Source organism: Macrosteles quadrilineatus, unplaced genomic scaffold, assembly GCF_028750875.1.
Source record: "Macrosteles quadrilineatus isolate MER2022 unplaced genomic scaffold, UCM_ALF_1.0 Scaffold_9__3_contigs__length_116548681, whole genome shotgun sequence".
Lineage (NCBI taxonomy): Eukaryota > Metazoa > Arthropoda > Insecta > Hemiptera > Cicadellidae > Macrosteles > Macrosteles quadrilineatus.
In genome coordinates, this window is record NW_026542602.1 from 30,780,362 (window position 1) to 30,793,283 (window position 12,922).

The following is a 12,922-nucleotide window of genomic DNA, read 5'->3' on the forward strand; positions in this document are numbered from 1 at the left end:
TAAAACAGAATGTAGTTGTGTCAGCCATTCACAGAATTTGTGAGTGTCTAACATTTTATTTTCTACCCAATTATCTGTTGCTGACATAATTGATGAGTCATAACAGTTGCTATAGCTCATAATAAGACGTTCCATCAGTTTGACATAGTAAAAAACATTGTACATCAACATAAATTAGCAATTTAATCTCTCGGTGGCTCTCATAAACAACGAAGAATTTGAAAAAAAAACTGGCGACAACTTTAACATGAGGATGGACTGTCTAGTTGTATCAATAGTTGAAGATTATACATGCAAGACTAAACACCTTACCAGCCTTACAAACCAACGGCATGTTTGAAGTAGTAGTCAAACTCTCACATCTCCAAACAGTTCAGTTGGTATGAAGCCTAATAGAGGGGGGGGGGGGCATAGATTTGATAAACATCTTCCTTTCCTTTGTTTGGATTTAATTTTGGGTGCTGGTAAGTTAAAGTTATTAAAGGGGTCATTACAGGCATTTAGGTCTTCTTCCTTCTGTAATCACAATTTTGGTTCCAGGTGTACACACGATTGCTTATGCTTTCCCACAAGTGAAAATCGTAACATCAGCTGTGGACCCGGACATTAACGAGAAGTTCTATGTTATCCCAGGCATCGGAAACTTCGGAGATCGCTATTTTGGTACTGAGCCTTCCGGGCAGGTTTGAGACCTAGTCGTAAGATAGATAATTGAATAACATTACATTAGTGACAAGAGAAATCAGTTACCCCAATGTGACTGTACTCTGGTAATCTTGTTGAACAGTTGTTGACAAAGCAATGCCTTTTGACAAAACGTAAATAGTCTTATTCAGGCTAAATTTCTTCTCTAGAAAAAGAATTTACGTCACAGATTTTCTCTATTTTATCTATATCACTGGAAAAGTGATGTGTATTTGTGTAGGAAAATGTTGTCTAACGTAAAAGTATGTTTTTTTTTTGTTTCAAACTTTATTTTACAGAAAAAAAATATTCCACAAAACAGTTGGAAACAGGGTGTTTTTCCAAAACATAATTTTCCAAAACAAGAAAGATTGTTATGAGGAATCCAAAGATGTTTTTTAACTATTTTTTTTACCATTATACACATTATACAAGTTTTATTTTGAAAGTGTGATATGTTTTATCAAGGTACAAAGTCACAAACTATTTTTCTTCAAGCTTTTTCCAGTTCATATTGAGTTGATTTTTTTAAAATATAAGGTCATCACTTTTACGTCTGCATTTATTGAGTTTTTGATTATTGCCAAAATTTGTTACCACAGAAAATATTCCAGGGCTAATTTATCGAGAGTAACTTTTTATACTGCAAGAAGTTAATCTTTTTAATCTGTAATATTTGAGTGTACAAACATTTCAATCCTTTTAGATTACTTGAGATTTATTTATTAGTTTGGCTCATTCCCTTTTTGAGATTAATTGATCAATTTTTTATACATTGCTTCAGTTTAAATACTTATCCCTTGATCTACGTGGCTTTTAGGTAGTAAAAACTAAAAAACAATACCTAAACAAACCTTAATTACTGGCCAAAATATCTATGTCCTTGTAGGTTGATTTTACCCTTTTTAAACTTACTTTTACCCTTTTTGACTGACATAATACATATTTAATTTTTTCATAGTTACTATGCTTTATATTCAACTAATTGTTTAACCATCTATTTGTCAGAAATGTTATACTTGTAGGAATTTTACACTAGATGTGCAATTTTTAGTTCTTAACATCAAGCCAAAGTTAGCTTGGTATGGTTTTATTTATTTTATAAGTTTTTCCTTTTCCTTATATTATTCATCAGTATTCCAAAGCTAAGAGCTTATTCGGTTTTAAGCATATTTATTTCCTACTTGTTTTTAGTTTAGGATTACTATATTACAATATTTAAGGAAGAAACTTATGCTACTTAAATAACTTTAGAAATGAAAATAACTAAGTTTGATTTTTTATGATATAACTTTTTATACGATGACCAAGTTTGTTATGTTATTCTACTCCTAAAAAAATTCGAGGGATGAAGTAAATGAAATACATTTACAAAAAAAAAATTTAATTATAATCAAATGGTTGTAATAAATACATATTTAGACATAATATGGGTACTTTGTTGGAAAGGCCAGTACAAATTGACACTTCTTTGTTATTTTAATTATTTTAAGTCATTTGAAAAATATTATTGTTACTCATTTGTGATCATTGAGCAGATGTTACTATCTAGATCTACATTCTCTTAAAATATCTCTTTGTATCGGTGCTTTTAGTTTCAACACTTATAAACTTGTGATATTTTCTGTTTTATCACTTAAGTCATTAGTTTTAAGCCAGAGACATAATATTTAAAGTAAAATATGTTGTTTTCATAGATCATTCATTAGAAGTGTTATATGGATTTACAGTTGACTCTCAATATTGGACCTGAATAATATATACCTAAAGCCTATTTTTATCTCCTACTGTCACATTTTAGGACACTAGGCTAGCCTGGAACCACTTTTACATTGCTTCAGGCTAGGCCTAGAGGGTCATGACATCAACATTTTGATCAAGTCCTTTCGTGATTGGCAGAATTTAAACCCAGGACCTCTGGGACAGAAGTCTCACACTCTACCATTAAACCAGCTCGCTCCCCAATAACAATCTTAAGCCTATGCCTATTGCAGCTATATCCTAACTGTAATTCCTAATTTAAATGCTAGAAAAGTGAGGTACTTGATTGAATTTACTATGGATTCGCTGTAGATTTTACCCCATGAAAAGATGCAATTCTTCTGTCACAACACAAGCCTACTTCCTGTATTCAATGGGTATCATCCAATGACTCCATCATCAATCATGTAGTCAGGTTGAGGTTACTGAGTTTGTCGGACCATCAAGTGTCGGATTATTGAGAGTCAACTGTCATACATCAACAAGCATACATATTAGTAATGAATTTGTGTCAATTAATGTTATTTGATTTATGACATTTGAATGCAATTCAAGTTTTTTTAGTTGTCTACTAATACTTTCAAACAGTGGTTTGCGGGTCTCCGATATTTTCAAGTTGGGTCAGGAAAATGTAGAGCTCATCCTTATATATAATACGTGAAGGCGATTTCTACAAAACACTACTCCTCCGTTAATAATGGACGGATTTTTACAAACGACGTGTCAAAATAAAGTATTTTTTATGTAGACGCCCCCTTTCACCAATTCCTGTAATAAAAATCCTCGGGCTTTGCCCCACAGGCCATCAAAGTTGGAGTTTCTCCCATAAGATTAACATGGGGGAATCTAAATATTTAATTGGAAACTTTGTCCCCACTAATTTGAGAGAACGGCTGGGCGTAGAAACTTGGTAGAGGTGCCCAAAGAAAGGTCTTGGTCTCTAGATGAGTTATCAAAAGAAAAACGAAGCAAAATCCCTTAGGACTCTGCCCCAGAAGCCTTTAAAGATCCCTCCACAGAGTTGTTTACATTTTGGCCATGAATAATACTTTTTAATGAAACAGCTGTTCATTTTTAAATTGTATTTCAAACAACACACATATTGGGAGTTACTGAATTCTACCAAATCAGTATTTGCAATGTTATTTTCTGATTTTAAAATAGATTTTCTTCTTTATCATGTCATGTTTTGAAATATAACGTTCCGTTACGAAATCAGTGGAAAATCCTTTTATCACAGCAATTCTCAAATTATTCCTTATTGAACTATCTTATATCTATTGTACGGGTTGGTGTCTGCCTTTTTCACCACCTACTTTTATCATATTATTCTACACATATCAAATATCTATGTAGAAATATCTGCTCTTATCGTGTCTAATAAAATCCAAACATAGAAACCTTGCCAAAAATGGTATAAATCTTGACAAATTATTTGCACCTGCCTATATTACGAACTTCGGCCTACTGGGTTGGTAACATTATTGAAAATAACACGGCATTTTGGTTGTAAAATATGGTACAAAGAGAAAATACTATTTAAGCAGCTACTGTAATGACAGAAAGGTCATATTCCTTTTAAACTAGATCAAATAATCCTTTATAAGTAACGTTGATTAACAATATGTAAACTTCATTATTTACGTAACAGTCAATTTACAGTATTTTTGCTTTATGGAAATGTCCCATTGCTATGTAATTTGCATTATTTGTTGCCAATGAAGCCGGAAGACCATATTAACTAGGAGGCCTCTAACAGTTCAATAATAAAAGCCAACTTCAATTCAAGTGTTCCACTATACCTAACACTTAACATTCCGTAGAGAGATTATATTGACAACTTTATGTTATTGATAAGGCTGAGGCAACTAACTGACATCCCTCATGTCAAGGAATTCCAGCTTTAACAGTAACCCCACAATCAATTTCTCAAAACTATGCTAGAGGGTTCATTCATTGGCACAGAAGTACGATATAAACTGACGCGAAGGAAAAATCAAACTTACACTGTAACGGATATATACCTCTCTTTGAAGTTAAAATATGTCTTCCCAAAAAATATTTTCTTTTGAAATAAAATCATATTACACTGATAAAATCACGGAAGTGTTTAACTACAAAAGATCCGCCAATACGATTTTAATACTATTTAAAGGTTCTTCTAAAGGAAGAGATGCCATATAACATACTAATAATAACTCTGATGACGTACGGTATGTGTAATATTCTATTCATTGAATGATCAACCAAATTTGGCAACTAACGCAATTAATATCATTATTGTTTTTACACTTATTACTCTTTAAACAATGCTAAATGCTCAAAATATGTATATTTCACCCAATTTATTGCAGTTAGATGAATTAACGTAACCCTTGAAAGTAACCGTCGATTTTGACGGGTTTCGCCTAGTAACATTAAATAAAGGAACCCCAAATAAGTCTATTCTACGTGACAGTCAATAGTTGGCCCCAGAGATAAGTTTTGGTCGAAAAAATGTTTGGGTAGCCTAGATTTATGCCAGGCAAGTTATATTAGAGGTATGCAAGCGGCTTGACTTTTGAGCTAAGCTTTTGGTGATCACAGAAAGCGTCTGCAATGATATGCAATTGAAAATTGACGATTTTGCTGCAATTGTGGTAATGCTTATGATTTTGTTGCAATAGCGAAAGACTATGATGATGACACTGCAACCACAGAAGTTGTTTACAAGAGATGTTCACAATAATTGCACCTTGACTGAAAAAGATGTTGAAAATTTTGCTGTGATTACAGGAGATGTTCCTAATACCATCACATTAGCGGGAGATAATTTTGTATACTAATTGTTTTTTTCTAAAGCAACCCATTTTTAACCTGGCCCAAAGTAAACAAATCTGGCCCGCAGGCCCCTACTTTCACAAGTATTGACATATTTTATGCCTGTTTGCCATCATAATATGTATTATCTCATTTGATGTACTTTTTAGTATTAAAATAATTTGTTTGGCCTATATACTAAAACATTGACAGGTATTTTAGAAAGTGCTTGCTCATGTAACCAATAACAGTGTCAATTCATTGCTTAAAATTAAGTTAGAAAAGTCAAATAGTACTTGAGCTAGTCTCATACTGTAGTTTTAGCAGATGAAATCAAGTACAATTATGTCTAATCTGAATTGTAACATAGCTACTGTTAGCTATCTTTTCCATAATATAATCTATATGTTTAAATAAAACTTGCATAATTTTCAATTGATAAAAAAATTCATAATTCTTGAGCAAAATCTAGTAAAAGTTAAACTACATACAAACGTTTTCCTAGCTGCATCCAAAGATATATTTACCTTCTCATTATTTAACTAGGGATGGGCCGATTCCTATTCTCGATCCTCGATACTTCTCTTGATTGTACTCGATACCGATTCCGAAAAAGGGGTTAGTTATAGTGATGGTCAGATCCGGATATCGGACTACTGAATCAATGAGATCTGAACTAGAACCTACGCCCAATCAGATCCACAATAAATTGGATCTTAGGCTGGATTCGGTTTTGATGGATCCGATTTGGTTTCATCAAACAAAAGAACTTTATATGGAGGATCCCGATTATAAGGCATATACTGTGACATTGCCAAGCCATATAAGTTATTGACATAAAATAAACATATATTGTGACATTGTGACAACATATATATGACAATGTTTGAATTAATATGACTATCCGTATCCATATACGTTACGTGATGTTGACATATAGGCCTACTGTGACATTGCCTAGCCATATAATCTATTGACATCAACATATATTTTGCAAGAAGCACACATCTATGTGTTATTAAGTGAATTTATAATAGGTATCGGTATAGAGTGTGGAATCGAGAATCGAAACCAAAGTTCTGTAATCGTTATCGTAATCCTATCCTGGAATCGGCCCATTACTATATTTAACTATACTTTTGGCAAAAACATTGTTAATATAGAGATCTCAAAAGGAAAATCAATCCTAATCTCTGTGATCCTTAATATTCTTTTAAGCGCTCTTGTTCCTTAAAGTTTGAAATATAAAAAGTATTTTTGTTCTTGCCTTTGTCAATTTTTATGATGTTGTTAAAGCAATGCAAAGATGTCATCAAAATTGCCCTGATCAAAAACCAACCTTACACATTAAAAGACAAGCTACTTATAGAAATTACACAGAAAGATATTTGTTATCTGTTTTTGACATTTACAGTAATTTCAACATTTAAGTCTTATAATATAAGCCTTTTGTTTGAAACAAAATTGTTCCCATATAAGTTAAGGGCTTGGATCATCCAATTCCAAGAAATGTGAAAAATGTCAATGGGATTGAAAACACGTAACGTAAATATATTGTATGGTCTTCTTTTCAGTGAATTTGAATCCATAGGCGAAACAACAAAAATTTTTCTAATAATGGTACATTTTTTAACATAAACATTCCTTTAACATACTAATTCAAAAACTTCTTTAATTCCCTAGAATTAGCCCATACAGGGTCCTCAAAAAGAATGGGAACAACATTTAATTTTTAAAAATTTTCGTACATAATGTAACAAATCTTTGCCCATTAGTACCATTTCTAAGTACCCCTGCCACAGCAAACCTGCAGACTAAGCGAATTTCCATTTGCCTGATTTGATTTTCACTGAAATCTATTGTAATAACCTAGGGTTCTAATGAAAACCTAGGTTTGCTGCTACTGGGAGGGTAATAGTGTCTTTGATTTTCACTTAAATCTATTTTAATAACATAAGTTCTAATGAGAACCTAGGTTTGCTGGTACTGGGAGGGTAATAGTGTTTGTTTTTTATTAAAATATTAATAGCTTAGTATAAAATAAATTAATTTTCCAAGTTTAATAAAAATATATCCATAAACAAGCAAACTATAAGAATTTACTTATTTTCCAGAAGAATAGCATAGAAATTTTAAATTTACAATTTTAAAATTTTTCCATAACTAATAATTTTGTGCAAAAACACTTCAATATATTAAATTTTTCTTTTTTAAGTTCTACAAAATGGTTTGGAAATAAATTGCTAGATTTTGCGTTTTTAGGGTCGCAATGAGTAAAACCAATTTTTACTACATAAAAACCCCCTTCCCTTAGTCCGATCATGCTTGTTCGCAAACTAACTTGTTAGAATAAACGTACACTTACACATTTGTACCAAATTTCATCAAAATCGGATAATTTATGCTCGAGTTATCGTGCCAATGGACACACACACACATATATAATTAAAGTCCACGCATAGCCATCCAATCTTTTACGGTTTTAATTGGTGAATTGAAAATTGCAAAGCATTCATTTTGAACCCTGGGTAAAACATTTTTAAAAGGTTTGCTTTCTTTAACATCCTCTAATGATTGCATTCTGTTACTGAAAACGTCAGTTGCATATTCCACAGTTGTTTATATATGTACACAATTCAACTGTTGCTGTTGCTAGCAGCAGCAATGTTGCAAGTTGCTGTTGCATTGTTTGTTACTCCATTTGTGATGAGAGTGCCTAACAGCCTACTGATGGCACTCTAGGATTACTTGAATAAACATGTTTGTACTTGTATAGTTAGTTGAATTCGTTCATTTACATTCCTTTGCCCTCGTCCATTTTTAGTTTAGTCTCATTTGCTAATTTTGATCAAGTGAACTCACAAGTTTCAACTAATTTGTTTTCTTAAGCATGCTGTGTGAGAATTTAAATTGCCAAAACATAGTAATACTTATATTTATTTAGTATATTCATTCCTAAACTGAATTTCTTTTTCATGCTGTAAATTTAAATAAATTCACTTATTCTTTTATTGGGGTGGTATCGACTATGAATGAGTGGTTCTACGTTATGTAAGAAAATCAAATAGAGTAGTACATTTTATAGATGGTAAGGATTTATTCTAGTCTCATACTGTGCATTTATTGTTTCACCTAGAGAGAGCAGGGGGTCATTGATACCAACTATTTCATTTTCAACTGACTGTAGACGGAATATAATAATAACGAGCTGTTGGCCCGTCCTATGTACGGGAATCGAGTACCTAGTCAATTAAAACGGAATAGTTCAGAACATCTAGTTTACACGCACAGAGACAAATTCTGGCAGTTTTAATTTTTTTGGTAGAATTTTATTAGCTAGTACCAGGAGACCGAGCTTTGCTCGGATTGAATTACACATTAAATTTATTTGATAAGTTATTTAGCTAATTTAAAGATATTTATTATGTTCTGTAATCAATGTGAACACATTTTAGATGATACAAGGAAAACTTTTTTTAATACACCTTTATAAACGCATAGATTTCTATAAAAATTACTTGTATCAGCTGTTTTATTAACTGCAGCTACAAAAACGTATTGACGATAACATGGGCACTTTAAAGGGCTGTAGGGCGGAAGCTGGATTTTTCCCAGCCTTGTAACCAATTCCAATAGACAGGGTGTCTAGTAGTCGGGAAAATCGGGAAAGTCGGGAATTAGTATTGAATTTCAAAATGGTCTTGAAAAGTCGGGATTTAGTATTAAATTTGATTTCAAAGTCGGGAATTTTTATGATTTTGCCGCGATCGTCGTCTTCCGTTTACGTAACAGCGAAAGCCAATGATGATTGTCCTCACGGCCTCGGAAAATGTTCATGATTTTGCCGTGATCGCGGACGTCAACCATAACGTTTCCGTGACCGCGGGAGATGAAGGTGATGTCTAAACAGCCGCGGGAAATGTTCATGATTTTGCCGCGATCCCTCACGACGACGATGACGTTTCCGTGACCGCGGGAGACGACGATGACGTTTCCGTGACCGCGGGAGATGACTATGACGTTTCCGTGACCGCGGGAGATGACGATGACGTTTCCGTGACCGCGGGAGATGACGATGAAGTTTCCCTGACCGCGGGAGACGACGATGATGTCTACACGGCCGCGGGAAATGTTTATGATTTTGCCGCGATCGAGGACGACGGCGATGACGTTTCCGTGACCGCGAGAGATGACGATGACGTTTCCGTGACCGCGAGAGATGACGATGACGTTTCCGTGACCGCGGGAGATGACGATGACGTTTCCGTGACCGTGGGAGTCGACGATGCCTACACGGCCGCGGGAACTGTTCATGATTTTGCCACGATTGAGGACGATGGCGATGACGTTTCCGTGACCGCGGGAGATGACGATGACGTTTCCGTGACCGCGAGAGATGACGATGACGTTTCCGTGACCGCGGGAGATGACGATGACGTTTCCGTGACCGCGGGAGTTGACGATGATATCTGCTCGGCCGCGGGAAATATTCATGATTTTGTCGCGATCGCGGACTATGATTACGTTTCCGTAACCGCGGGAGATGACGATGAAGTTTCCGTGACCGCGGGAGACGACGATCACGTTTCTGTAACCGCTGCAGTCAATGATGATGTCTAAAAGTATGGTACGCAGAAGATTTCATGATAAAAAAACCAAATTTGCTAGTTAGAATTTTTTATTGCTGCATTATTTCTTTACTTGAAAACACCACATTATCATAATACTACTTTATGTCAAAGACAAAGGGTTGGTGTAGTATTATTTAGAAAATTTGGTTAGAAAAAGCTATAAAAATAGGTACCGGGTATCGGTATCAAGAATTGAGAATCGATACATTTTGGTATCAACACCCACTAATTGTGGAAAAAACTAGTCTTGAAAAATCTGGAATTAGTCTTGAAAAGTCTGGAATTAGTCTTGAATTTTATAATGGAAATAAACTAGACACCCTGAATAGATTTCTTGTGGCCAAATACCCCATAGTAAACAAAAAAATTTAAAATCCTAGGAGCTTCAATAGAGCTTCCAAGCTGTTTTACATAAGTTAATTGGTTGCTGAAATTTACATTTTGTTGGCCATGCCAGCTGTCATCGTCATTTGGGGACTGAGCAGGTTTTTACACACCTAGGGCCGCAAAATCAGCTGCCCGCTTACTTTCTTCAAACATGAATGCATATTAAATACCCAATCCGTATCCATAGCATTGAATTAGAATTGTTTTATTGTCATCGCTGTCTAACAACTATTTATTATTATCTCGAGCCGGCAAAACCGTCTCATTTTCGGCCCTAGGTACAAAATATACTATTACCTACTCCATTCGCCATTACACAGCGACAGCTCGTATGATATCTGCTGTAAAATGGACATACTGTATAATAATGTAAGCTAAGATAAGTTGGTGATCGATCTCATCACTTATACTCTTCAGATGTTGAAAATAGCTTCTCTCATGAGCTTATATACTTTAAATCCTATATTGAAAGATAAAGGAAGCCCCAGCCAAGATGGGAACCAAAACTGATATTGAACTCGAAATTGAATCATACATGGAAGGCAACATTGTTGTATCCAATCAGAAGTCACAATCGTGTTTTGCGGCCGTAAGTGGGCCATACAAGGGCTCTTATAATGCTTTTCATTAAACAATTTTTTGTAAGATTCACTTACTTTTTTAGTTTTGATCACAACAGTTTTGTAAAGAAATGTATTTGTTTTATCAAAAATACCAACTTGGAACGTCCACTATAAGTGTTCAATAAAGAGCATTATAAGAGCCCTTGTATACAAACGTTTTTGTGTACCATTTTCGGGCTGCAAAACACGATTATAACTTCTGATTAGATACAACATTGCATTCCATGTATCCAAGACAGAATCACCTTTTGCATAACAAATGCAAAACAAAAACGTCTGTAAAAAATGGATCAAAATGTTATTAGATTTGTTGATGCAGCATGCAATTGCCGATTACTTTCCTACAAAATCATCTGACGTTAACGGGGTAATCAGTGGGTGAGGAGCACGCTGACAAGTGGAAGGAGGGGTGGCAAACTGGCCAACGTCACTGCCTGGAGGCGGCAGATAGTTAAATACGTCCCTGGTGTCGTTAACACTATCTTTACATGATTGTTGCCTAAACTACTATATTACAAATGTAATTTGACATATTTTTGTACTTTCAAATATTTTTATCTTTTCGAAAGAGAGGTACCGGAACGCCGTTCCGCCACAAATCGAGCATTGGATCTGTTCATAGTGTCCGTACTTGAATTAAATTTCCAGTAGTTGCACTTAAATACATTTGTGTGATACTGATTCAAACTTTCCATTTTACATAAGGTATACATACTTAGATACAAACTTTACTAATGCTTGCAATATTTTACAGAAACCTCTCCAGCCCTCAGGCTATGTTCGTCGCCGAAGAAGATTTTTTTTCACTTTGTGTTCTCCAAAAGTTCATTGAATATGTTTTCTTTAAGATTTTATACATATTTTGCCTGTTTTAGAATATCATAGCAGTGTATTAATAAAAGTTAAATGATATTTATATGCTGTGAGAGTTATTTTTGGAAATATGAAAATGGTCGGTTTAAGCATTGAGTGATTTGGAAAATTCCTTAAAGAATAATATAAATTCATGGTTGTGATACGATTTGCCATATACAATCACTAACAGTTGAATTGTAGATTTTTTTTAAACTGGGTAGCCAAGAGGATAAAGTGCTCGCCTGAAAATCTAAGTGTTATCAGTTCAATCCTGAGTAGTCAGTAATGTTTTGATAGTTTGAAACTTAACTCAGCTGTCCTCATTGTGATAATTCATTGGGTTTTCATTATCCACCGTTCACATAATTTAGGCCGTTTTAGGGGAAGAAATCCATCCCCTCCACTTGGTCCTACCTTTAAAACAATAGCTCAACAGTTGAGGTTCTCCAAAACGTTGATCAGCTGCAACATACATTAAGCGAAAAAAGTGGTTAGGGAACCTCCCCTCAAAAAAACTGCCTAAATTTTGTGAACTGACTAAATGATCCTAGCTAAAAAGAACAGCTGATCCTAGTAAGTTACAAAGCTAAGCAAGGCATGCTGAACTAAGAGATTATTTGTATAACGTTTTGAAGAGTTTATTTATTTTAGGGCCGTGCGGTTCCAACAAAACACCGCCACCGCATTAAGTGAAGGTAAATGTTTTGGTTTTTATTTTAAATATGATTTAATATATAGACTGTATGGAATTTAAAAGCCTTAATTTACCTCGTTCTCTAAAATAAGATGTAGTGTGACCTATTGAAGTGGGTGACACACATTGCTTTGCTAGCGCTTTTAGAAAATTTCCCCTCTAGAGAATAATTTATTACCCAGAACTGATTACCTTTTCGTTTCAATGTCCCAAGAGGCCAGGGATACCCTCTGTTCAAATTCATATTCCATATATATTTATTTTGGTTGTAAATTAAATACAACTGTGCTCCCTGAAATTAATAGATTTTCTTGAAGTTGCATGTTATGAGACTAATTCCATTTTCAAGCATAATACTAACATGAAATATTGAAAGAATTAGTATAATAGTAAAACTCCAATCAGGCAATACAAAATTTACTTAGTCTGCTTGTTAGCTGTGGAGGTAGTATTCAGTATTCATCATTATGTTTTCATTATTTAAAATA

At 34.3% G+C, this 12,922-nt stretch overlaps 1 protein-coding gene across 5 annotated transcripts in view; it reads left to right on the top strand.

Moving 5' to 3' along the window:
• LOC129004515 (uridine-cytidine kinase-like 1) overlaps positions 1-12,922 on the top strand; it is a 38,355-nt gene that overhangs the window by 25,161 nt on the left and 272 nt on the right. For 2 of the 5 annotated variants that reach the window (XM_054433127.1, XM_054433128.1), the window contains 2 exons: positions 541-683; positions 11,640-11,767. In XM_054433127.1, the coding sequence (XP_054289102.1) occupies positions 541-683; positions 11,640-11,717 (221 nt within the window). In that variant the 3' untranslated portion in view covers positions 11,718-11,767. Of the gene's footprint in view, positions 1-540; positions 8,020-11,639; positions 11,768-12,391; positions 12,436-12,922 lie in introns of those variants that run through there. The other 3 variants (XM_054433129.1, XM_054433130.1, XM_054433131.1) reach the window with 3 other exon arrangements.